Source organism: Festucalex cinctus, chromosome 13, assembly GCF_051991245.1.
Source record: "Festucalex cinctus isolate MCC-2025b chromosome 13, RoL_Fcin_1.0, whole genome shotgun sequence".
Classification (NCBI taxonomy): Eukaryota; Metazoa; Chordata; class Actinopteri; order Syngnathiformes; family Syngnathidae; genus Festucalex; species Festucalex cinctus.
In genome coordinates, this window is record NC_135423.1 from 28,081,536 (window position 1) to 28,105,841 (window position 24,306).

General features: G+C 39.0%; 1 protein-coding gene and 3 long non-coding RNA genes across 8 annotated transcripts in view; 2 read left to right on the top strand and 2 right to left on the bottom strand.

Moving 5' to 3' along the window:
* Positions 1 to 9,526, top strand: part of LOC144033008 (uncharacterized) — a 38,413-nt gene extending 28,887 nt beyond the window's left edge. The window contains exon 2 of the long non-coding RNA XR_013287845.1: positions 9,046 to 9,526. This is a non-coding gene — a long non-coding RNA (uncharacterized LOC144033008). The remainder of the gene's footprint in view (positions 1 to 9,045) is intronic.
* Positions 1 to 17,245, bottom strand: part of brip1 (BRCA1 interacting helicase 1) — a 484,938-nt gene extending 467,693 nt beyond the window's left edge. For 3 of the 5 annotated variants that reach the window (XM_077540670.1, XM_077540669.1, XM_077540668.1), the window contains exons 1-2: positions 17,046 to 17,245; positions 8,346 to 8,457 (exon numbers count right to left, since the gene is read on the bottom strand). In XM_077540670.1, the coding sequence (XP_077396796.1) occupies positions 8,346 to 8,457; positions 17,046 to 17,138 (205 nt within the window). In that variant the 5' untranslated portion in view covers positions 17,139 to 17,245. Of the gene's footprint in view, positions 1 to 6,943; positions 7,148 to 8,345; positions 8,458 to 17,045 lie in introns of all 5 variants that reach the window. The other 2 variants (XM_077540667.1, XM_077540666.1) reach the window with 1 other exon arrangement.
* A 229-nt stretch (positions 17,246 to 17,474) lies between these two features.
* LOC144033738 (uncharacterized) lies at positions 17,475 to 19,247 on the top strand. The gene is made up of 3 exons (XR_013288054.1): positions 17,475 to 18,291; positions 18,659 to 18,745; positions 18,827 to 19,247. It is a non-coding gene; the product is annotated as an uncharacterized LOC144033738 (long non-coding RNA).
* Positions 19,248 to 19,539: 292 nt separating this feature from the next.
* Positions 19,540 to 20,842, bottom strand: LOC144033737 (uncharacterized). The gene is made up of 3 exons (XR_013288053.1): positions 20,559 to 20,842; positions 19,936 to 20,145; positions 19,540 to 19,664 (listed from the first exon to the last, which is right to left on the bottom strand). It is a non-coding gene; the product is annotated as an uncharacterized LOC144033737 (long non-coding RNA).
* Between the last annotated feature and the right edge of the window lie 3,464 nt (positions 20,843 to 24,306).

Below are 24,306 nucleotides of genomic sequence, written 5' to 3' on the forward strand. Positions count from 1 at the left end.
TAATAATAAGAAGAATTCCTACAAAAACAATAGGGCCTCGCAGCGGCACCGCCGCCGCCGCTGGGCCTCGCAGCGGCACCGCCGCCGCCGCTGCTCGGGCCCTAATAAGAATTCCTTCAGGAACAATAGGGACCTCGCAGCGGTCGCTGCTCGGGCCCTAACTAGAGCTGCGAGCAGCTATAAAGGGCCCTCGCAACCCGGGCCACGTTGGGGTACTTGCACGTCGGGGTACTGGCACGTTGGGGTACTGTCAAATAGGACAAGGACCATCTAAAATGTTTTTGACAAGCCTTGTGTGTGCAAAGTTTAATCAAAACGCAAAATATGGTGCGCAATTCCCAAAATAAATTCAAAATGGCGGACTTCCTTTTAGGTTTAGCATACGGCTACAGAATACTTTTTGTAGGTCTTAAGCTAATAGGTATGCCTCCCAGTTTTCACAAATCTAGGTCAAGTCATCTTTAGTTGTGTATCGCTTGAATCAAACAATTGGAAATGCTCCATAAAAATGCATAGAGGGCGCTATTGAGCACAACGTTGGGTTACTTGCACGTCAGGGTACTGGCACGTTGGGGTACTGTTACATGGAACAAGGACCATTTAAAATGTTAGTTTTTTCCATGCCTTGTCTGTGCAAAGTTTCATGAAAAAGGCCAAAAATGATGTATAATTCCCAAAATAAAATCAAAATAGCGGACTTCCTCTTTGGTTTGGCAAATGGCTACATAATACTTTTTTGTAGGTCTAGCATAATCATACAATCGGAAATGCTTCATAAAAATGTCTAGAGGGCGCTATTTATTGCAAATTGCACAATAAATCTCTGAAAATTCATGTTCATGACAAGTCTGATGTGTTTGCAAAGTTTCATGAGTTTTCATGTGTATAAAAAAAAAAAAAAGCAGCACTTGACAACTGTTACATGGAACAAGGACCATTTAAAATGTTAGTTTTTTCCATGCCTTGTCTGTGCAAAGTTTAATGAAAAAGGCCAAAAATTATGTATAATTCCCAAAATAAAATCAAAATAGCGGACTTCCTCTTTGGTTTGGCAAATGGCTACATAATACTTTTTTGTAGGTCTAGCATAATCATACAATCGGAAATGCTTCATAAAAATGTCTAGAGGGCGCTATTTATTGCAAATTGCACAATAAATCTCTGAAAATTCATGTTCATGACAAGTCTGATGTGTTTGCAAAGTTCCATGAGTTTTCATGTGTAAAAAAAAAAAAAAAGCAGCACTTGACAAACAATGCATTGCTATGGCAACAGCGTGTTACAAAATAAAAAACTTTCGATTACTTTGCATCTTAAACATCTTAAGATGAAACACACCAAGTTTGAAGACAGTCGGATAAATTTTGTAGGAGAGGGGTTCGTTAAAATATGACCCCTGAAAAAGGCCACAAAAAATGGCAACAAATCCCATCATAAATCAAAATGGCAGACTACCTGTTTGGTTTAGCACATGGTTCCAAGAGACTTTTTTGTACATCATGGGCTCTTATGTATGCCTGCAAATTATCATAGCGCTAGGTGAAACGTACAACCGGGAATGCTTCGTTAAAGAGGAGTTTTTTAGCTCAAAATGTGATGCCCGGCCCCTGGGGGACTTCCTGTTGGGTTTAGCACATGGCACCAAGAGACTTTTTTGTACATCCTGGGCTGTTACATATGTCTACAATTTTTCGTCGCTCTAGCTGATTCGTACAACTGGGAATGCTTCATTAAGAAGGATTTTTTTCCTTTGCAAAAAGTGCATGCCACGACAACAGCGTGTGACGAAATAAAAAACTTTCAATAACTTTTCATTTTCAACATCTTAAGATGAATCACACCAAGTTTGAAGATGATCGGATAAACTCTGTAGGAGGAGTTTGTTAAAATATGACCCCTATGAAATGGCCAAAAAAAATGGCAACACATTCCAAAGTAAATCAAAATGGCTGACGTCCTGTTAGGTTTAGCATATGGTTCAAAAAGAGTTTTTTGTACCTCGAAGGCTGTTATATACCTCTACAAATTTTGGTAACTCTATGTGAAACGTACAGCCGGGTATGCTTTGTTAAAGAGGAGTTTTTTAGCTCAAAATGTGATGCCCGGCCCCTGGGGGACTTCCTGTTGGGTTTAGCACAGGGCACCAAGAGACTTTTTTGTACATCTTGGGCTGTTACATATGTCTACAAATTTTCGTAGCTCTAGCTGCTTCGTACAAATGGGAATGCTTCTTTAAGGAATTTTTTTTTCCTTTAAAAACAGTGCATGCCATGACAACAGCGTGCGACGAAATACAAAGCTTTCAATAACTTTTCATCTTCAACATCTTAAGATGAATCACACCAAGTTTGAAGATGATCGGATAAACACTGTAGGAGGAGTTCGTTAAAATAAGACCCCAATGAAATGGCCAAAAAAATGGCAACACGTTCCAAAATAAATCAAAATGGTGGACTTCCTGTTAGGTTTAGCATATGGTTCAAAAAGAGTTTTTTGTAGGTCATAGCCTGTTACATATGTGTACCAATTTTCGTAGCTCTAGATTAAACGTACAACCGGCAATGCTTTGTGAAGTAAGAATTTTTAAACTCTAAATTTGATGCGCCGCCGCCGTCATATAGTATATCAAAAACTTTTCATTTTTCACAATGATGTTGTCCCAGATGTTGAGATGGTACATCCCAAGTTTGAAGTCAATCGGGTTAACCGTGTAGGAGAAGCAGGCAAAAGTATGACCCCTGTAAATGTGCAAAAATTGGCAAAAATTGGACATTTAAATACTCATACCTCACTTTCTGTCTATTTTAGGGTACACACTTCGAAGAGGTTTTTGTTCATTGGGATGTGCTACAGGTGCCACACAATTTTCATAGCCGTCGGACAATCGTAGCGGGACAGGGATCCGTTTAACCTATGTAGGGGGCGCTAAGGAGCCATTTTTCTGTTATCATGTATGGCGACTTTAAAATATCAAATTTTTCGCCAGGCCTGATGTGCGTGTAAAGTTTGGTGAGTTTTCGGTCACGTTTAGTGTCTAAAAATGCGATTGTTTGCGGAGAAGAATAATAAGAATAATAATAATAAGAATTCCTACAAAAACAATAGGGCCTCGCAGCGGCACCGCCGCCGCCGCTGCTCGGGCCCTAATAATAAGAAGAATTCCTACAAAAACAATAGGGCCTCGCAGCGGCACCACCGCCGCCGCTGCTCGGGCCCTAATAAAGAAAAAGAATACTAAGAATTCCTTAGAAAACAGGGCCTCGCAGCGGCACCGCCGCCGCCGCTGCTCGGGCCCTAATAAGAATTCCTACAAAAACAATAGGGCCTCGCAGCGGCACCGCCGCCGGTGCCGCCGCTGCTCGGGCCCTAATAAGAAGAATTCCTACAAAAACAATCGGGCCTCGCAGCGGCACCGCCGCTGCTCGGGCCCTAATTAAAAAAAAAAAAATAGAAATGTTAAAATTTTGGAAAACTTTATTTACAGTAGAAAACATTAGAAAACTATTTATTTATTCACTGCAATCACTGGGAAGTCCCAACACTTTATTTAATTTATAAAAAAAATAATAACTAGAGCTGCGAGCAGCTATAAAGGGCCCTCGCAGCCCGGACCACGTTGGGGTACTTGCACATTGGGTTACTTGCACATTGGTGTACTGACACATTAGAAACAGAATTTCTTTGACAATGCCATGATAAACCTTTACATTTGGATATATTTTTTTTGCCAGGTGTGATGAGTGTGTCAAGCTCAATGGGTTTTGGTGATTGTTAAGATCTGCAAAAATCAGCGTCTTTTTTTTATTTTTTTATTTTAAGGCAATGAAGTGCCCTGATTGGTATTTTTTGCAAAAGTACATATACACATCATCGCTCGTACTCATTGCACGATGTTGCTTTTATTGTCCATAGAGGCGATCAAAAAAATATGAAACTAAATAAAAAAATAAATATGTTTGGATCGGTCTGATGCCAGTGAACATTTTGAGTGGTGGAAAGTAAAAGAATATTCATAAATGACTTATTTATCACACTTAGAATGTGTTTACAATTTTTGCAAAAATACCGTAAGTGAGGCATTTTTTTTTATGCCTCAAGGACTAGGTGGCGCTGTATTTAGAACTGAATATTGTCATAGAGATAGCTTCAGGCCTTGACTATAAACATACATGTCAAGTTTGGGATTTTTTGGAGCATGTACCGGGGAGTTATTAAGCATATCCTTCATTCACGATACTGCTTTTAACGTCCATAGAGGCTATCATAAATAAATAGAACTAAATAAAAAATACGTATGTTTGGATAGGTCTGATGCCAGTAAACATTTTGAGTGGTGGAAAGTAGAAGAATATTCATAAATGACTTCGTGATCACACTTCGAATGAGTTTACATTTTTTGTACAAAATACCGTAAGTGGGGTATTTTTTTTTATGCCTCAAGGGCTAGGTGGCGCTGCATATATAACTGAATATTGTCATAGATATAGCTTCAGGCCTTGACTATAAACATACATGTCAAGTTTGGGATTTTTTGGAGCATGCACCGGGGAGTTATTGAACATATCCTTTTTCATTGCGAAACACAAAATTTGATGCCCTACCCTCATCATATAGTATTTCGAAAAGTCAAGATTTTTCCCCCTGTCGTTGGCTCACGTCTTGACATGGTCCAGGTCAAGTGTGAAGTCATTCAGATAAAACATGTAGGAGAAGTGGGCAAAAGTATGCCCCCTGTAAATGTGCAAAAATCGTCAAAAACGGGACATTCAAAAATTCGTAGCTCACTTCCTGTTTATTTTAGCATATGGGTCCAAGAGGATTTTTTGTATGTCTTGGGCTCCCTCATACACCTAAAAAATTCCGAAGATCTTGCTTAAACGTACAAGCGGGGCTGCTTCGTTAAAAATTTCTGGGGGGCGCTATTCAATCATTTTTTTATAAAAATAGCACAATACACGATAAAATATTGCTCATTTTACCAGGCCAGATGTGTGTGCCAAGTTTCAAGAGTTTGTGTGTATGTTTCGACCCTCAAAATTGGCGTTGTTTTCTTGGCGAAGAGCGCTTAGCCACGGCCACAGCGATTCGCGAAAACTCATAAACTTCGTGTCGTGACATCATGAAGGCCAAAACCCTCTTCTGAGCAAATATGAGGTAGGTCCAGTTAATGTGATTGGAGAAAAAGGTTGAAGAAAAATTGTAAGAAAAAAAATTGCCACTAGGTGGCGCTATCAGTAAGATGGAATATAAGTTCGTAGATGTCTTAAGGGCTGGACTCTCATCAAATGTGGGAAATTTTGAGAAGATAGGATCATCTGGGTCAAGTTAAAGCAGCTTTTATTCTCAAGAAAAATCATCAGACTTTGCGGCACCATCACGGCCATGCCCTTTGGTAAAAACTTACAATATTCGGTGTGGGGCATGATCAACATCTAAAGACTTTCTGGACCAATTTTGAACTGGATCCCTTCAACGAGCTCGGCACAGTAGCTAAAAATGTAAATTATCACATTTATTGTCACCACTAGGTGACGCTATATGTAAGTGAATTTTATGATATAGATGTTTTCAGGCCGTGACTATTAAGTTGCATGAGAAGTTTGAGATTTTTTGGAGCTTGTACATGGGAGTTATAAAGCATTTTGTCTTTCTGGACAAATGAATTTTTAAAGGCAATTTTTGATGCCCCGCCCCCGTCATATAATATTTCGAAAAGTTAAGATTTTTTGCCCAGTTGTTGTCTCAGGTGTTGAGATGATACATGGCAAGTTTGATGTCAATTGGATAAAAAATGTTTGCAAAGGGGGAAAAAGCATGACCACAGTGAATGTGCCAAAATGGGCCAAAATTTGACATTCAAAAATTCATAGCTCACTTCCTGTACATTTTAGGAACTGGCTTCCACTGACTTTTTTGTGCGTCTCGGGGTGCTACACGTGCCTGCCAATTTTTGTAGCTCGAGGTCAAACGGGCCGGGATTGTTTTTTATTTTTCTACGCGAGGGGGCGCTATAGAGTTGCGTTGTTATGACAAGTTCATAATATCAAATTTTTCACTGGGCCCGAAGAGATTGCAAAGTTTGGTGAGTTTTCGTAAATGTTTAGGTCCTCAAAAATACAATCGTTTACGGAGAAGAAGAAGAAGATGCGGAAGAATAATAATTCTTACAAAAACAAGAGGGACCTCGCAGCGGTCGCTACTCGGGCCCTAATTAAGAAAAAATTAGAAATTATGTTGAAATTTTGGAAAACTTTATTTGCAGTAGAAAACTATATGTATTTATTTATTTATTTATTTATTTATTTATTTATTTTCTACTTGCTTAGTTTTGAATTTGCTGATGACCCTGGAAGTTCCCTACAATTTATGTAAAAAAAATTTAATTAAACAAAGATGTCTATTGTTTATTTGTTTAAAATGAAAAGAAAAGTTGTTTTTTCACGCTATTATTTTCTCTTTTACTGCAAATGAATATCGGCTTGAAATATCGGTTATCGACCTCCTTGATGACTAATAATCAGTATCGGCATCAGCCCTGAAAAAAAACATATCTGTTTATCACTCGTTTTAATATCGCATATTTAATACTACTACGACTACTACTACGACTACGACTACTACTACCACGACTACTACGACTACTATTACGACTACTACGACTACGACTACTACTACTACTACTACTACTACTACTACGACTACTACTCTGCTACTACTACTACTTCTACTACTACTACCACTACTACTACTGTTGATTGCTAAAGAATGGAAAAGATGAAAAAAAAATTCCCTACTTATCTTTCTTTTGTTAGGTTCCATGTTTATATAGCATGGATTGAATTGAAATGTTATGTATCAAAATTGACAGTGGTATCAGTGTCGGTGAGTACTAGAGTACTTGTACTGGCATCGAAAGTCCCGAGAATACAGGTAAGATACTTACTAGTGTGATATCCGGTATGCAACTGCTTTGACATCTCATTAGAGGGTAACACTGTAAGGTCAACAACAGCAGCATTTGAGGCCCATCTGACTTTGCTATGGCACTGACACTGGCACATGTTGGTTATGTTTGATTTTGGAACATCTCCACTGATTTTACAAGACTGGCTCTCACTTCCCGAGATTCCTTCTCCTTGCAATTTATCTGCAATCATACATTGAAAAAACAAAAAATATTGTTAAACTGTGAGCAATTCGTGTATATCACATACGTCGATCAGTCAAGAAGTATTGATAATTTTGTCTTAACTTTTTATTGAAATAATTAGGGCTAGGAATCTTTGACTGTCTCACGATTCGATTCGATTACGATTTTTGGGTTTATGATTCGATTCGGAATCGATTTTCGATTCTCGATTCAAACGATTTTTGATTCAAAATTATTTTAATTGACAAATGATTTCTGCTTCAATTTACAGATATGCACAACATTGTCATGATCTACTCCAGTCTGCTTTGCAAGACAAAATGACAAATAGAGATATTAAAGTGTCTTTTTTTGTTTAAACATTTATTAATTTGTATTGTAGGTGCGTTTTTCCACAGAACCAGCATGTGGGCTACAACTGCCTTTTCCCTTCCTACTTCATTTGTAATTTAAATAAAATGATTTTTGGATATTAATATCGATTCGATTCGATTAATAAATGAGAATCTCGATTCTTTTATGAATCGATTTTTTGGCACACCCCTAGAAATAATACACTATTTTTTTCTTTTTTTTCTACATGAACATGAAAGAGGAGACACTGCCGACTTGCGGTATGATAAACTTGTAATACATCCCCGGGCCAGTACACCAGGACAACAGGACCAGTTCCAAGATCAAGCACCCTGCTGAGATTTGAAAATCTGAACAATATTTTTTTTTGTGAATCGAATCGAATCCTTCTGAATTGAATCGATTTTGGAAATCTGAATCGATACCCAGCCCGAGTTTTATAGCAATAGAACACAATATTCTGTGGGCCTTGCAAAATCAGTAAAAATCCAGTAAAACAGACAACATGAAAGATGACAACATGACAAAAAACATGTCTGGGAGTGGATGAGTTAATATAGATTTTGCAGCCAGATGGGAAGACAGACAGCAGTTAAATGGTTTAATTGATTAACCGTTAATTTTTACAAGAACGTTATTGATCAACCATGGCTTGCTGTTTCGTTGTGTAAGCATATGAAACAGTATACTGTATAGTTTGTTTTTAGATGGCTGGCATGAGGATTTACAAAGGTAGGCTACCTAAAGAAAGAGTAGTCAGTTCACATCTGCCTGCAATTTAAGTACCAGTAAATCTGACAGCCAGATAAAGCTCAGTAGACCATTTATACTTAGTACTTACCAAACTGTGCTTGCTGCCACCCCAGTACTGAACACAGCAAGGCTAAACTTTTGCCACTTCCAGTAGGACTTTCTAGCAAACAATGCTGCCCGTAGTTCAACCCTCGTAGGATCTGTAAATTTGACAGCAAGTTTAAAACTGTATCCTGGTTGTAATGAAACGCTTATCAGGGTTTTAAAAAGATAAAAACATTGCTGTCTAAAAAACTAAATCATTATTTAACAGTTTTTTTACTCTCACCAACAAGATGAGAAGTTACATGAACAAATGTTGGACAATTTTGACCACCAGTCTAAATGGCCATCAAATTTGGCAGCAGTACCTCATCTATAAATAATCGGGTTTTGAAACAGGAGGGACACGATTTGAGTCCAGCTGCGTACGAATGTTAAAACAGAAACTTGTTGTTAAGCTGCTCATCTGCTTCCTGTCTACTGTCAAAGTACCCTTAAGCACGCACTGCCCGGCCCAGCTCAAAAGATGATGACACTGGTTTACATTCATTCACAATCGAAACAAGTACAAAACACAAAGTGTCACTCACTCTTTACATCATTTTAACGTGAAGGGAAAAAAATGATTTTGTTCATCATTAGCTTTTTCAAATGTACGTAACAGGTTAGAGCTGGCCCAATACGGCCCAAAATTCATATTGTAATTGTATTGTAATTCATATTGTATAAATTGCATCCCTTCACAGCAACAGTACAGCGCTCCAACCTCCTGCAACAACTGACTGGCACATCTTGGGGGTGGCGACCACCGGATATGCGGATGATCTACATAGCGACCGTCAGATCACTCGCAGAATACGCAGCTCCTGCCTGGGCACCATGGGCTTCCTCCTCCAACATCCAGAAGCTAGAGAGGGCGCAGTCTGATGCAGCCCGCGCAATAACGGGCCAACTCCGCACAACTCCCATTAACGCTGTCCTCCATGAAGCCCATCTACCACCGATCACCACCCGGATGAATCTGGCTTGTCTTAAGAAGGCAGACGACTGGGCCCACCTCCCCCCGAACGATGATCGGAGAATCCTCTTTGACAAATATGTACCGCGACGCCTTAAGCGTGGCGACTTTTAGACTTTTTTAGACTTTTTTTAGACCGCGCGGGAACCCTGTTAACTGTGTTATCATCCTTAAATGGCAATTAAATATAATTTCGAAGTGGTGATGTATCGATCGTTTGATTCAACTGAAGATGTGTGTTCCCCCATTGGTGCGAGCAAAGCAGCAGCACAGATTTTTTTCAGCTTTCTGTATTTTAAAATAATAATAATAATAATAATAATAATAATAATAATAATAATAATAAAAAAAACACTTCCGGTATCGATATCGGATCGGTATGGCGATATTTAGTCCCAGTATTGCTTGGTATCGGATAGGGATGTAACGATAACCAAATATCACGGTACGATATTATCACAATTTGAAGGTCACAATACGATAATTATCACGATATTGTGGGGGGTTGGCGATATTTAAAAAAGATCCTAATATTGTAAAAAAGAAAAAAAAAGAGCTCATACTAAAAAAAAAAAAAAAAAAAGCCCAATATTGTGCTTTTGTACATAACAACAATGTATATAAACCACCTACAATCTCTAATAACAATATTGAGGCTCTTACTTGCTAATGCAAGCACACATTGATCGCTTCACAAGCAAATTGGGTTCCCCTTCATCTGACGAGATGATGAGATGATGAGACTTCATCATAGATTTTAAACATAGAAGGCCAAACCATCCTTAATGAAAATTAAATTGCACTAATAAACTTGCCACTAGAGGGTGCTAGATCTGCACAAATGGAAATCAACCTGACTTTTTAACAGATGTGTTCCTTTTAATTATTGTGAACATGACAACGATGATATGTGGCAGTTTTAATATCACAATATCACAATATTGCACTTATTGTGACATTCCTAGTATCGGATCGAATCCAATATCACTAGTGTTGCCAATCCCTGCTGTACAGGCTGAGAAGTCATTGTTTGTGACACCTCTCACAGTCACGGTGTGATGAAATACAACGCTAAACATTCAAAATACAAGCAAACAACAGTCCAATGCAAAAATGCAGAAATGTATAATGTAGCATTCCCACAACTTTTAAGTATTTAAAAACAAGTTCTCCACTCGTTGACAAGCGCTGGGGAGACACCGCCATTTTAAAATGATGGAAACGATGACATCATGACGCATTTACGTCAAGACAGAACATGCACATGTCAGACGCAGCCTCGCCATGCCGATTGAAGTGTCTATATGACGCTCGTTCGGATTAATGAAAGGAATATACGACCCTTGTGATTCCAAATTAAATTCCATTCGGATTCAGCCTTCTCATTCCGATTTAAGTGTTACTGTTTATATGGAGCATTTTCATTCCGTTTGGCCGTTCGGATTCATTCTAATTGGAATACATGGCTCCACATAAACCAGGCTACTGTGTATGGTAAGAAAAATTAAAACAGACAAACACTATCATTTATTTATTTAAACTTAACATGGTACATGTTTCTTAATGTACCAATTTTCCTATATTTTGTTTAAAAATAAATAGAATGTGTTAAATGAAAGAAAATGCTGTTTTTATTTCCCCAAATATTTCATATAAGCACATTTTAGAGCTGTAATTTAATACTTTGATATTTTTACTCATATTGTCTTGTGTCTATTTGTAAAGTTTGTGAAAGTGGCTCGAAAAATTGGACGACATTGAAGCCAGGTCCAGGAGAAACAACATGAGGATTTTGAAAGAAGAATGAAAGAAGATTCCGAGCCACACGGCAGTTTGATGACTGAGTTTATTTGCGTGTGGCTCCAAAAGGAACTCGAAGTAGACACGGACTTATGCCGATGTCAGACTACGTGATTTTTTTGTCTTACATGACAGTTGCGCTGTCACATTACCCGACAAATTCGCTCCGTGTCGTGGATGGGGCGTGTAGTCACACTACAAGTCTGAACGCGACAAGACACCAGCCGATCATCGCGTGTTGTCTTGCCAAGAGAGACGCGTCGGCGCTGTTTGTCGGGGAGGTGGAACCAATAAATAAATAAATAAATAAATAATAATAATTGCTTGCGCTCCCTGTTTCGCAATAGTGTTTAAAATATGATTTAGTAGCCAACACTGTATTTTAATTTATTTAGGCCTATATGCGCCGGTGTAATTATAGCAGATTTTGTTAATTAATTTGCGGGATGACATCTTGTTTTATTATTTTATCAAACACTGAAATATTATATCGTTTGAGAATTTTTTACTGCTTCATTTATTCATATTTGACTTGTTTTAGTACGGTGCATTGGATAGTACGCCACTCACTCCGAAGTGAGAGCAGGTGACAGTTAAGGCGGCGAGGCCTGGCCCAACTAAATGAAAATGTGATCGATCCTCACTAAATATGTGCCCATCCCTACTCATATGCCCAAATCTCTGAAATTATTAGAACAACAGTCACAATATATTTTGGTCCTATATTCACGTCGCCGTTGCCTGATGGGTTGCATGGATGCGTGCGCGCTCCATGCAGCCGCAGCACTGCAGCGGGACGCTTTTTTTTTTTTTTTTTCCCCCTCGAGATGCACCTGTCTGGCCCCATCCCATGAAATATCCAGGGGATAAATAAATAAATACATACATAACTAAATAAATAAACAAATATATACATAAATAAAAAGAGCTATAAAGTGCTGTTCAGTGTGTGATTGACGTTTCGCTCCCTCTCGCTATTGGTCACTGCTATGGAACCAAACGGACGACGACGTAGGTATGTCACACTGTGCGTCAAGACGAGCATGCTAGACTTTCGTCGTGATGGTCGTGAACCGTCCCGGACAACAGGCGGCCAATCGTTGAACGTGTCACACTGTCATACTGATACCATACCGATACCTAAGGTTTTTTTTCCTAAACATGAAAAAGCTGTCCTGCCATTGGTTCAGAGCATTCAAGGGCCAATAGGATATCTTAGATTGACATGCAGTGAGCATGTCACATATCAGTGAATGTCGTGCACGAGCAAGACACAAGATGCTGCATCCAAAATCCTATATTAGCGTTGGAATTAATGGTATCGGCATGTTACTTGTGAGTAGTCACCGATACCGATACCACTGTTTTATTGCAGTATCGGCGCCTCTGCCGATACCAGCATCGGTATCGGAACAACACTACAAATCACTAATAAAGCCTTTTGTTTGTCAGAGAACTTGACTGAGAGAATGTATTGTCTAGACCAGGGTTCCCCAATTCCGGTCCTCGAGGGCCGGAGACCTGCAGGTTTTCCATTTTTCCGCCTACCAACACATCTGATACTAAAGATAAGGATCGTTATCAGGCACGCTGATTAGCTCGTTATATGAATCAGGTGTGTTTGTAGGCAGAAAAATGGAAAACCTGCAGGACTGCGGGAACCCTGGTCTCGACTCCTGGGATTGGCTGGCAACCAGTTCATGGTGTACCCCGCCTACTGCCCGAAGCCAGCTGGGATAGCCGTCTTTGTTCATGAATAAAGATTCGGGGCTCATTTCGGACGAGGCGTTGCGCTCCTTGGCGAATCTCATAAACAGCAGACGTGACACCCTTGAGAAAATGATCGAATCTATACGAGGCAAGATGAAGGTCCTGAAGGAGAGAGTCGTGCGCGTTGAAAAGACAGTGGAAAAGAAAGAAAGTGTTGCGCTGAAAACCATAAGCCGTGTCAGTGAGCTTGAACGTCCCTGATCATATAAAATCTAGTGACATAATTGGCATTAACATTTGGGTAGAGAAATTAAAGCAGCTCTATGTAAGATTTAAAATTTCAAATCTCTACTGCCACCTGTGGCCGAAAACAAACTGCACGCTCGTACACGCTGCACGCACTCGTACGTGCACGACCTCAATACTGAAGACTGGGCTCTTCATATCCAATTAAACTATGTTTTCAGAGGTAAGAAGTTTTATAATGTTATACAAAGCTGGCCACTTCACGGAATGAGACTCTCGATCCCCACTAAACAATTGATGTCCATGGGACGTGCAGATCATATTGCTTTAGTCGGTCGAAGTCCAGTCCTGTGCTGTACTTCAAAACGATGTGCAAATTACGTCAATTAATTGGACCTCATTCCGATGTTAATATGCAGTTACATATTGTAGTCACCCCGCTCGACGGACGTCAACCTGATTCTAGTCATTATTAGTGTATGTCGCCTAGGCTAGCGTCATTGTGCATGAGCCGAAAGGTGGGCTGTCATTTATGGAAATTGACGATTGTGAAAAACATATTCACTACTACAGACCCATTCACTACTTAGTGTGATATGGCCGTGAATGTTATCGCCATTCAGTAGTACCGTTCACATTCCGTTAGCATAATGTAGCTACAATAGGCTGTTTTCACGGAGGAAAATAAGGCGACATTTAGCCTGATTGAAACGCCGCGGAATGGAGCGTCTGTTCTTCATAAAGTCATTCGGTTCTATTACATTCAACTTTTCCGCCCCTTTCACGCTAAATGTTGCTGTCCACTTCACTTTCACCCCAATAGTTACGACCGAGAAGTGATCGATCTTGAGGTTACTGCTATTTGAAAACAACACATTTTCTTCTCAATGTCAAGATACTCGCTTCTTACCTTTTCGAGTAGAAAGAAAGCCAGCTGTGAATCACTTTTCTAATCCAAGTCCGATCTCAACGCTCTCCACCGCTGAAATGTCAAACCAATGTTCACTCTCGTTCTCGGCGCCGGTCACTATCAAGTTTAGATTTTTTTTTTTTCGTGGCACTTGACATTGTTTTCATTTTTTATTTTTTTTGAGCAGCCTTCCGCGGAGTAACAGCGCGTGTCTGGGGCAGCGAAAATTTGTACTAGTTCCGTCTTCGTGCGACAGGAAACAACTGACGATGACGCGAATAACGTCACATCCCGCAGACAGAGGGCGGGAAATTCGAAGGATTCGGACCGGACGCTTCCTAAATAATATTGGCCAGATGCTTGTAGGAGTACCCATTGTGAACAGCGAAGATGTTGATCTACTAATTAGAATATGTTTCAGTCATAAATGGTCAAATAAAAAGGCTATTGTTAAGATATTTTTTGGGAAATCCTACATAGAGTAGCTTTAAGATGACTCAGCTGGCAGACGATACGACACTCTTTCTTAGGGATGAAAAACAAGTCTCTACTGCTGCAAGCACAATTAATAAGTTTCCCAAGTTTTCCGATTTTGATGACGGTTGAATCTAAATAAGTGTGAAATCATGTCGATTAAGCTCTTTGAAAACATCCATCTGTAACATACCTGTAAAAAACTGAACTGGTTTATTTGGGAATTACAATTACCAAGGACCAAAAAAATAAATAAAAATAACTGCTTTGAACTTCAGCCCTATACTGGAAAGAACAAAGAAAAAGCTAAATCAGTGGCTCTTGCGAGATCTTTCCCTCAAAGGTAGAATTCTTCTCTCGAAGGCAGAAGGTGTTTCACGTTTAACATATACTTCTCTGTCTCTGGATTTGGACAAAAAAAATAATAATAATAATTGCTGAGATTGACAAGCTACTTGTCAATTTTGTATGGAAAAATAGATCCCACCATGAAGAAATCTGTTCTAATGAATGACTATGAAAAGGGGGGGGGGAGTCTAAATTTTCTAGATTTCTCCACTTTAAGATAAACTTTTTCAAAAACCCTAACTTTATATGGAATGTAATATACCCTTCCATATTATGTCAAAGCTGGGAGGTTTACAATTTTTATTGACCTGTAACTATAATATTGACAAAATTCCAACTAAAATGTCTTCTTTTCACCGTCAGGCCTTCCATGCATGGACTCTAGTTTACAAGCATAATTTATCACCTCACAAATATTATATTTGGAACAACAAGGACATTTTACTACAGCACAGATCCTTTTTTATTGAACAGTGGTTTAATAATAACTAGGGCTGTCAAAGTTAAAGCGTTAATAAATTAATCAATCACAGAAAATTGTCGTATTAATTTACGTATTAATGCAGATTAATCGCACTATTTTTTTCGACCGCACTTGAGCCTTGAACGTAACCGCGGATGGTTACATTGAAGGCTGCGCAGGTCAGTGATGAGGTCAATGCACGGCATTTCCTACTCCTGTTGTTCCAAGATGAACGGGGTCACTCCAGTTGGTGTGCTCGGTGGTAAATTTCGCTTTAAAAAACACCTCGACGGGACTTTAGATGAAACAAAAGTAATTTGTGTTTAATTAAATAATAATTGCTGAATGGCACCCAATTGATATGATGCTGTTATGTTTTGAGCAATACACACATGCATGAAATTGCGTCCATGCATTTAATCAATGTTTGCAAATGACATTCAGATAATAAAATGTGTTGATGTCAAAATATTACGGTATTTTGTATTTTATATTACGCGAGTAATTTGGCTAATTAATCGTGATTAATCAAAATTAAAAAGTGTGATTAATCAGATTTAAAAAATTAATCGTTTGACAGCACTAATAATAACATTATACTTGTTGCTCAGTTGTTTAACAAGTCTGGTCATCTTTATTCTTATAGTGAATTTCTACAAGAATATAATTTTCCTGTGTTACAAAGAGACTATGCAAATGGTATTTGTTTGGTTTTGTTGTTTTGGTATGTGTCTGTTATTTAGGTCATAAACCAGAGTGGAAACCCAGCAGTTAACCTTGCCATCTTTGGCTGACACTACAATTGGGAAGATTTGCTTGTCCTGCAAGAACAGCAAGAACAACAAACTTATTAGGTCTTGGTTCAAAAGGGAAGTTGTGACGGTTCCATATGTGATGTCATACTGGAATAAATATGTGGAACACATAGATTGGAAAAGACTCTGGCTGTTACCCATTCATTATTTGTTAACGAACAAAATTAGAGAAATTTCTTTTTAAATTATTCATAGGTTTTACCCCACATATGCTCATATTGTTAAAAGATTCAACAAAGATATTGATGAGAAGTACACTTTCTTCTCTGTGGAGGTTGAAACTGTGACTCATTTATTTTGGCTCTGCCCCTTGTCCAAAGCTTTTGGAATGACGTCTGTAAATTTATTGCTGAAACGATTGATGGAGATTTTGAACTATTTTGGAAAGATGTACTGCTTGGTCTCTATGAATTTAAAATAAGTAAGTTAAAACACAAGGAAATGTATATGATTAATCACATCATTCTTATGGCTAAATTTTACATCCATAAATGTAAATTTTTACATAGGAAAATGTATTTTTTTGCGTTCCATTGTGAAATCAAACAGAACATCGAGTCCATTAAATATTCTCGTATCAAATTTATGATTAAGACATACAATTTATGTAAACATTTCAGTATTTTCTTGTAAACTTCACCATCTGGCATTTTGTTTTGTCTTATTTTAGGTTTCTCTTTTATGTATAGTCAACTATTGTTTCAATTATTGGTCTGTAATCTTTAAGAATGGCTATTGTTGTAATTATTGTGCTGAAATTGGAAAAAAATAATAATAATAATCATAATAATAATTCGCTTCTTCTCCCCCTCACAAATTATTGTAGCACAAAAACTGCAGGGTTAAGCATGGAGAAACTTTGACGATGGAGTGCAATAATAGAATACTTCTAAAAACCACAATATGTGGTTGGCACCCCAATCTAACATTAACGTGTTTGTTTATGATTCAGGTTTACATACTGAATTCATCATGGCCAGCTGGGACGGATATGCCTTGCAGGGAAACTGGACCCTCACTCCTCCAATGGTGTAATCCACCGACGGCGAAGTCATGTTATTAAAATTATGTCACAAGTTTAACTCACTCCCACAACACTAGAGCGCCGTCCAGTTGCGCAATTGCTGATAATGACGACTTCTTCTTCTTCTTCTTCTTCTTCTTCTTCTTCTTCTTCTTCTTCTTCTTCTTCTTGACAAACAACTATTGGTGCATTGCCGCCACCCTCTGAAATGCCACGGGGATGGCACAGTCCCATTGACTTTCAATGGTATGCTTAGTGCAGTGCCGATGCGATATATTTTTGGCCACTAACTGGCGGTGGCGCTGCATGCACGTTTTCGTCAGGGTTAAAGGTAACAAGACGTCAACTGTCGGCGCGGTGTATTTGAAACAAGGCAAACTTCGGGTTCCAGGTGGAGGAATGGAACCGTCACTTACCTTCTGTGCCGGTTGTGTGTGAGTGTGTGAATGGGTGGTTACAAAAAAAAAAAAAAAAAAAAAAAGAGGCAAGCTTCGTTTACATCGCGACGCTACTTCTTGCAAACTGTGCAGCAATGTTTGCATTTTTCTACTTTAACATATCATTAAGCGATTTGATGGTAAGATTTGTCATCTTTTTTTCGTGTTTATGTAGTTACATTACATCGTCCATGAGCTATTTGAAGCATAAACCGATGCAAATCGTCAATTCTGTGAGGTGGTTTGGATGAAAATCTCGCGTATTTGCGTTGTATTTATGTGCTTAAATGCTCATTTATTTGTCTTTTAATTTCTAACTTGTATGCTTGCGCCGTTGCCAATAGGTCGCTTGCACATCGTAATGCATCATGGGAGTTTTTCCTTCGGGCGCCATATTGGGTGTCCGCCGGTTCACAAGGTACACTCGCGAGTTACACGGTAGAGCTTATCAACCTGATGTAATTTTCGCAGTATTTTCACGATTTACCGGAAGATCAAAAACAACGATACAGGCAGAAGGTGTCTCTGTGTGGCGGGATTGATCCTAATTACGTCCTGACCAAGGGTGATTTTTTTTTTTGACGGAGAAAGCTTGCTGGCCAAATGTGACATCTTTCCCTACCTCGTGTTGACAACATGCTCCAGAACACGCCAACAAATCCCCGGAGGCTTACAATTATTTTGTAAGCGGGTGGATACAGAGTGTAAACTTTAACATCGCATCAGAAGAAACGGTTGCTGTTGCACGTAAGTAAACCACATGGTGTTGGTAATTCTGCACACAAAAATGTTGATTTGTTCTCAGGCTTCCTGTTATCATTGTGTTTACATGCACAGCTGGCTTTACCTGATGTGGTTTTTCTAATAATTTTATAACAGGCAAATATGGCAGAGCGTATAAGAATAAAAAGTAACTGCACAGCCTCCCCGTGGCTTAATTAAATCTAATGCTACCCTTTCACTAGTTACATGTTACTTAATCAACTTATTCTAAATGGTTAAGGTTAACCACTCTCAGAGGACGTATTTTTAGTTTCAGTTTCCAGTACAATAAAACGTGTTCATGGTAACTACTGAGCATACTGACAGCTTTTCTTATGATCTCACGGTTAAGGAGGCTGTCACAACACCCAATTTCTGTCTGGTGCCAGATGGCAACAATTCCCATCACTTGTCACGACAACACCAATAGTATTACCAGGTATGTATGGCTTTACTTTTTGTAGTTTCTTATTTAATTCTATGTTTCATATTTTCATTACAATGTTTGTAATATTTTCAGATTCAGGCACAGATGAGTTTAACTGGACGGACTTCTGCGACTTTGTGGTGTGGACAAAGTGTGATTGAGCGAGTCCACCCAGATCGCTCGTTTTGGCCAGTTGGAAAAGCCAGAGTTTTTTTTTCCCAAAATCCCCTCCTTACCTGAACTGCTCGGGAGAGCATTTACTAGATCAGCAGTGGACTTCCAGTGTTCCTGCTCAGCCGCTGTCACCTACCACTTGCTCATGTACTTCAAAGATGCGGAATAAAGTAGTTTTTTGTGCTGCAGCAGATTGTAAAATCAAATGATATCACTTGAAGTGTGCCAATCTAGACTGCCAAAAGGACAGTGGTTTTGTGACAAGTGTGAAACAAGGATTATTGGGAAAACTGTAACACAGTACTGGTACTTGTCTTACATTAAACAAATTTAAAAGAGAGCAACTTTTTCCTCTGTACATAGCATAATGAAAGTCATTGCGTACCCCATCAACATTACATCATACCGTCATCTCAGGATGGTAGGCACCTGTGCTAAAATAAACTACATTAATTAACAGTTCAATTTTTAACCCTGAAATTACTACATCTAATCATTATTCACTTCATTTTTTGTGCTTTTAGAAATAATAGAGATTTATGCCATTACTTTAAGAGGGACCATATTGCACATTGAGTCAAATCCTGTCATTTGTATTATGTATAGCTTTGTAAACAATCCCAACAATAGAATTTGTATAAACGCTGCCTTTATTAGCGCCAAACAAACAGTCGCATGTTGTCCTCCTCCAATGCTTTGATGCTCGCCTTCGTTTCCATCATGTCATTGGCAATCAAGTCGGTGTGGCATGAGATCCCTAAAGAAAAAAATAAAGAAAAAATCACAAAAAAATACGGTACCAGTAATAGGTTTAATATAGTAAAGTAGTATAGTTTTTTTGTCAGTGTAAAAGAAATGTACACATTTTGTTGCATTTTTTAATGTATGAACATTGTTACAGGCAAATACTTATTTCTATAAACACTTCCAAATGTCTCTAAAATATAAGATGCGTGTACACACACAAACAAACACATACATTCACTCATGCATACAATATATCATGTAATGAATTCTGAGTGGCATACCAGAGTCAATGATGTCAGCAGTACTTGAGGGTACAGGTTACTGGAGCCATCCTCTGCCACTTCGAGTCGTCTTTTCTTTGCTTGTCTCTCCTGTGCACGTTCATATCTTGGCACCGACTGGGCTGAGACATAGATGTTGTAACTTGGGACCCAACTTTAATGTTGGAGCACAGTCGGGATGATTGGACAGAAAAACGGGCGCAGGGCGACCTGTTAAAATAAACAAATATATAAACAAATAAAATATGGAAAGACTGGTTATTTTACCGCAGTAGGGTGGCCGTGAATAAGTTCTTTAGCATGATGTGTAGGCTACCGGGGGTCTGTTTTCTTGCATCAGCCCCTTCTGTCTCTTTTTTTTCCAAGTTTACATTTTGCCACCAAAAAACATGTTATCGGCATTAAGAGCCCAAGACTAATCAATCCAATTTCAGCAGTAAACACTTTGCACTGGCACTACTTGGGTGAAAATGTTCGATGTTAGCTTTCGGCTAACGTCCGCTAGCCAGCTTGTACTACCGAACTTGCTTGCTCATGAATCCAAAACATAAGCAACTTGCCCATATATGGGCGGTCGAAACGTTATTAATCCTCATGCATTAAATAAAGGTAAACAAGCTTACCGCTCACAAAGTGATCGCTGCACACACGAGCCCAAAGTAACGACTTCCCTCCGGAGTCCGCACTCCTCTGTCTCCAGGCCCTGGTTCCTAATTATTTTCGGAATTCGGAAAAAAGACCGACCATTTTCCCCCTTGGCTTTGTTCGAACAGCCAACGATGCAGCAACAATGTACCATTTTAAACGCAGAAAACAAACGTGATAGATACGTGTTAGACCGAATCGCTACGTAAATGGAGGCCACCCAGCATGGCGACTACGAGAAATCCGAGGCGGAAGTGACGACATGTGCAAGCGACCTATAGAGCGTTTTCACCACACGCTATCAGGCGCGTCATTAACCCGGAAGTAGCCATCTTGGAGATACTCCGTAGTCCACACTCCGAGTCCGCACCACATTACCACAACAGAGAACTTTGTTGGCATCACATGTTGATTTTGATTAAAGTGTATTCCATATTCACATTGGAAATAAAATACAGTTAATAATTAATAGATGACTATTTTTTGTTTAGTAACTAAAACATAAAAAATAAAAGATGGAATGCTAAATGCATCAAGCTTGATTAGGGTGTTTCTTTATTAATAATAGCAAGTTAGCAACTATCCGGTCTATACCTAGTGAGCTGTTTTCAGTAAAGGCAATGACGTTTGTTACAATTCAACAATCATAATGAAAGGATAATAGTAATACAATCGCGGTCTCTAGTGGTGAGAACATCCATTCATTTTGTTGCATATACTTCCCTGGTCTGCAAATATGTAGCCTCAAGATATTTCTAAAAGATTTGCTATTTATAGTAATCATTGTTACTGTATGGTTATGGAAGGCAACATACAGAATGTCACTCAGCAGCTCACACATTTATTCAAGAAAGCCATGCATCTCAACCGCATTATAAATACAACAGTGTATATAAGAGTGTATTATAAATTATACTATGGCATAACAAACGTTTCTTCAACCTTTGGAAAAAATAAATGTATACATAAATTAATTCAACATAATTTCAAGCCACAAGTAAACCGTCTGAAGTGCAAAACTTCCCACAATTGACTGAAATACTTGTAATTATTTAGAGGGTTCTTTCCTTTTTTGATCCAGACTATGGTACGTTGATGACTTGGTAATGTGTCTATCACCTATGCACATTTGGTTGTAAGCTTCCAAACCTTTGAACGATTTAAGGTATTCTGCTGTGTACAGGCGCCGCGAGAAAATCAGGTAGTTAGTTCACAATGTTGGTGTATGTAATTGAAGGAAGAATCGCCGGGTCGTCATGGATACAACAAGAGGTGGCCAACTCATACGGATCTGTACTGCTGATAAGACATATTTTTTCCAAATCGCGGGCTGTAGCTGTCAGTGTGACACAATTTTGCAATATGTAAATTTATTAATATGTCATGAAGAAAGTGGATTAAGTTCAATTAGGCAAAAGATTAATAAATACGAATTTAAGTATAATAGAGTAAGCGAGAAAGTAATTGTTTATTTTGATTTAAAACATGGTATCCTAAAGGGTTTGAGTTTTCTGAAATATCTAAAAACGTGGAGGAATAGACATTTTTATTTTGAAGGCTTATGAACACATGACCGGAAGTGATATAGTGATATGGTGTTGTTGAGAAGTCGGAAAAGACAAGAATACGGGAGCAAACGGTACATCATCAGAGAAAGTTTGATACACTGTGTTCAGGAGGCGCACACGGTAACTGTTTGATTTATTGTATTTTTGTTTATTGAATGGACATATTAACACAGTGATTTATTTCTTATACAGTATGTTTGTATTAGCATAACATTCATTCGGGCCTGTATTTTGTTTTAGTTTTCACGGTGTCTCAAGATTTCATAACGTCATTTGGTGGGAGAAGGAGAAATTAAAGGAAAATCTGGACATCAGTCTGAATCGTGGCCTTATTGCTGAACCAGTGCGCTACAGTGAAAACGTAACGCCAACGTCGGCCAAGAGTTTGAGAGAGCTGCATGTCGAAGCTTCTGGAACCAACACCGGAGAGAGTGGACGTCATCGTTTACCGTGTAGTAGCCGAACTTCACCAGAAGAGGGCAGCGTCTACCAGCGTTTGATACAAATCTTCACATATCTTTACGTGGCTTCAAGCAGAAAGAGAGCAGAGCTGTAATACATGGCTACAATAATAGTGAAGACAACACAGAAATAATTTCTATTTGTTGCAATGTCAACTCACAGTGAAAAATTGCAAGGCGATGGCCAAAGTGAATATGTTGAGCCACACCAAGCCGAGTTAGAAAGATGACATGAACATTTAAAAATTCATAGAGATAAGGCTGAAATTGAAAGACTCGAGATTATGGAGCCTACCTCCACAGTTGAACTCCGCAAATCTTCACGAGAGAAAAAAATTAACCCCCAAAATGCTAGAGCTAAAGCAGCAAGAGCTATTGCAAAAAGAAAACAAGTTTGAAGCATTGTACGACAAATGGAAAGGACAAATAAGAGCCACCCGCTCCTCACTCAAAAATGAGTGCTCAGAAAAAGACCTCTGTTGCATGATGGATGCTGTGGAAGGCCTAGAAGCCTAAGTGAAAGAGGCTTATGGAAATATCCGATTACAGTTTGCACCTTCACCTGATATTAGACGAAAAATTGATTCCTGCTCAGCAGTAACTGCTGATGTGATGAAGATACTGCATGTGCGCATGAGTGAAGTGGGGCTAGAAGAATTTGATGCTCAAGCAGAAAATGCAAGACTTCATATGGTGCTGGATAGAGAGTATGCCAAGTCAATATTTAGTGACTCCGTTGCCAGATCTGTTATTAGTCACCAGTCAAGATGTCCATCAGAGCAGCGAAACATTATGGAAAAAAAGAGTTGAATGCATTGCACAAATTGCTGCTAAAAGAGCAGAAATTGAAATGGAAGAGGCAATTGCTAAACAAAGGCAAGAACTTAAAAGATTGGAAAGTCAGCGAGATCTTAAAGTGACTGCTGCTAAGATGAAAGCTTATTCTGAAGCAGACTCAAATGAGTTCCACGGACCAGGTCAAGTGAGTCCCTGTCCTCCAGTGATTAACAACAAAAAAGTGACTAAAGAGGAACAAACACAGCACAATTATGACAATGGACAACCAGTCAATATTAGCAAAGAAATGTCTTTAGTACAAGCATTGCATGATTCAATGGCCCTCAGCAGACTTCCGACACCTGAGCCATCCATATTCTCAGGAGACCCACTCAAGTTCATCGAGTGGAGCACGAGTTTCAAGGCACTCATTGAGCGAAGATGCACAAATTCAGCTGACAGATTGTTCTACCTGCAGAAGTACATCTGTGGCGAAGCACTATCTGTACTAGAAGGAAGCTTCTACAGGAAGGATGAAGAAGGATACAATCAAGCTTGGGAAGCACTGAATAGTAGATATGGCCATCCATTTGTAATTCAGCGTGCATTCAGAGACAAGTTGAACAACTGGCCAAAGATCAGTTCAAGAGATTCAGTTAAACTCAGACAGTACAGTGATTTCTTAACGGCCTGCAGCAATGCCATGCCACACGTTAAAGGTCTTCAAGTATTAAATGACTGTGAAGAGAATCAGAAAATGCTCCAAAAGCTACATGATTGGATTACAACACGCTGGAATAGACAGGTAACAGAGCAGTTGCAGGAAGCAAATGAGTATCCCAATTTCAAAGAGTTTGCCAAGTTTTTGGCTCATGAAGCGGCTGTAGCATGCAACCCCATAACCTCCCTTAGTGTCTTGA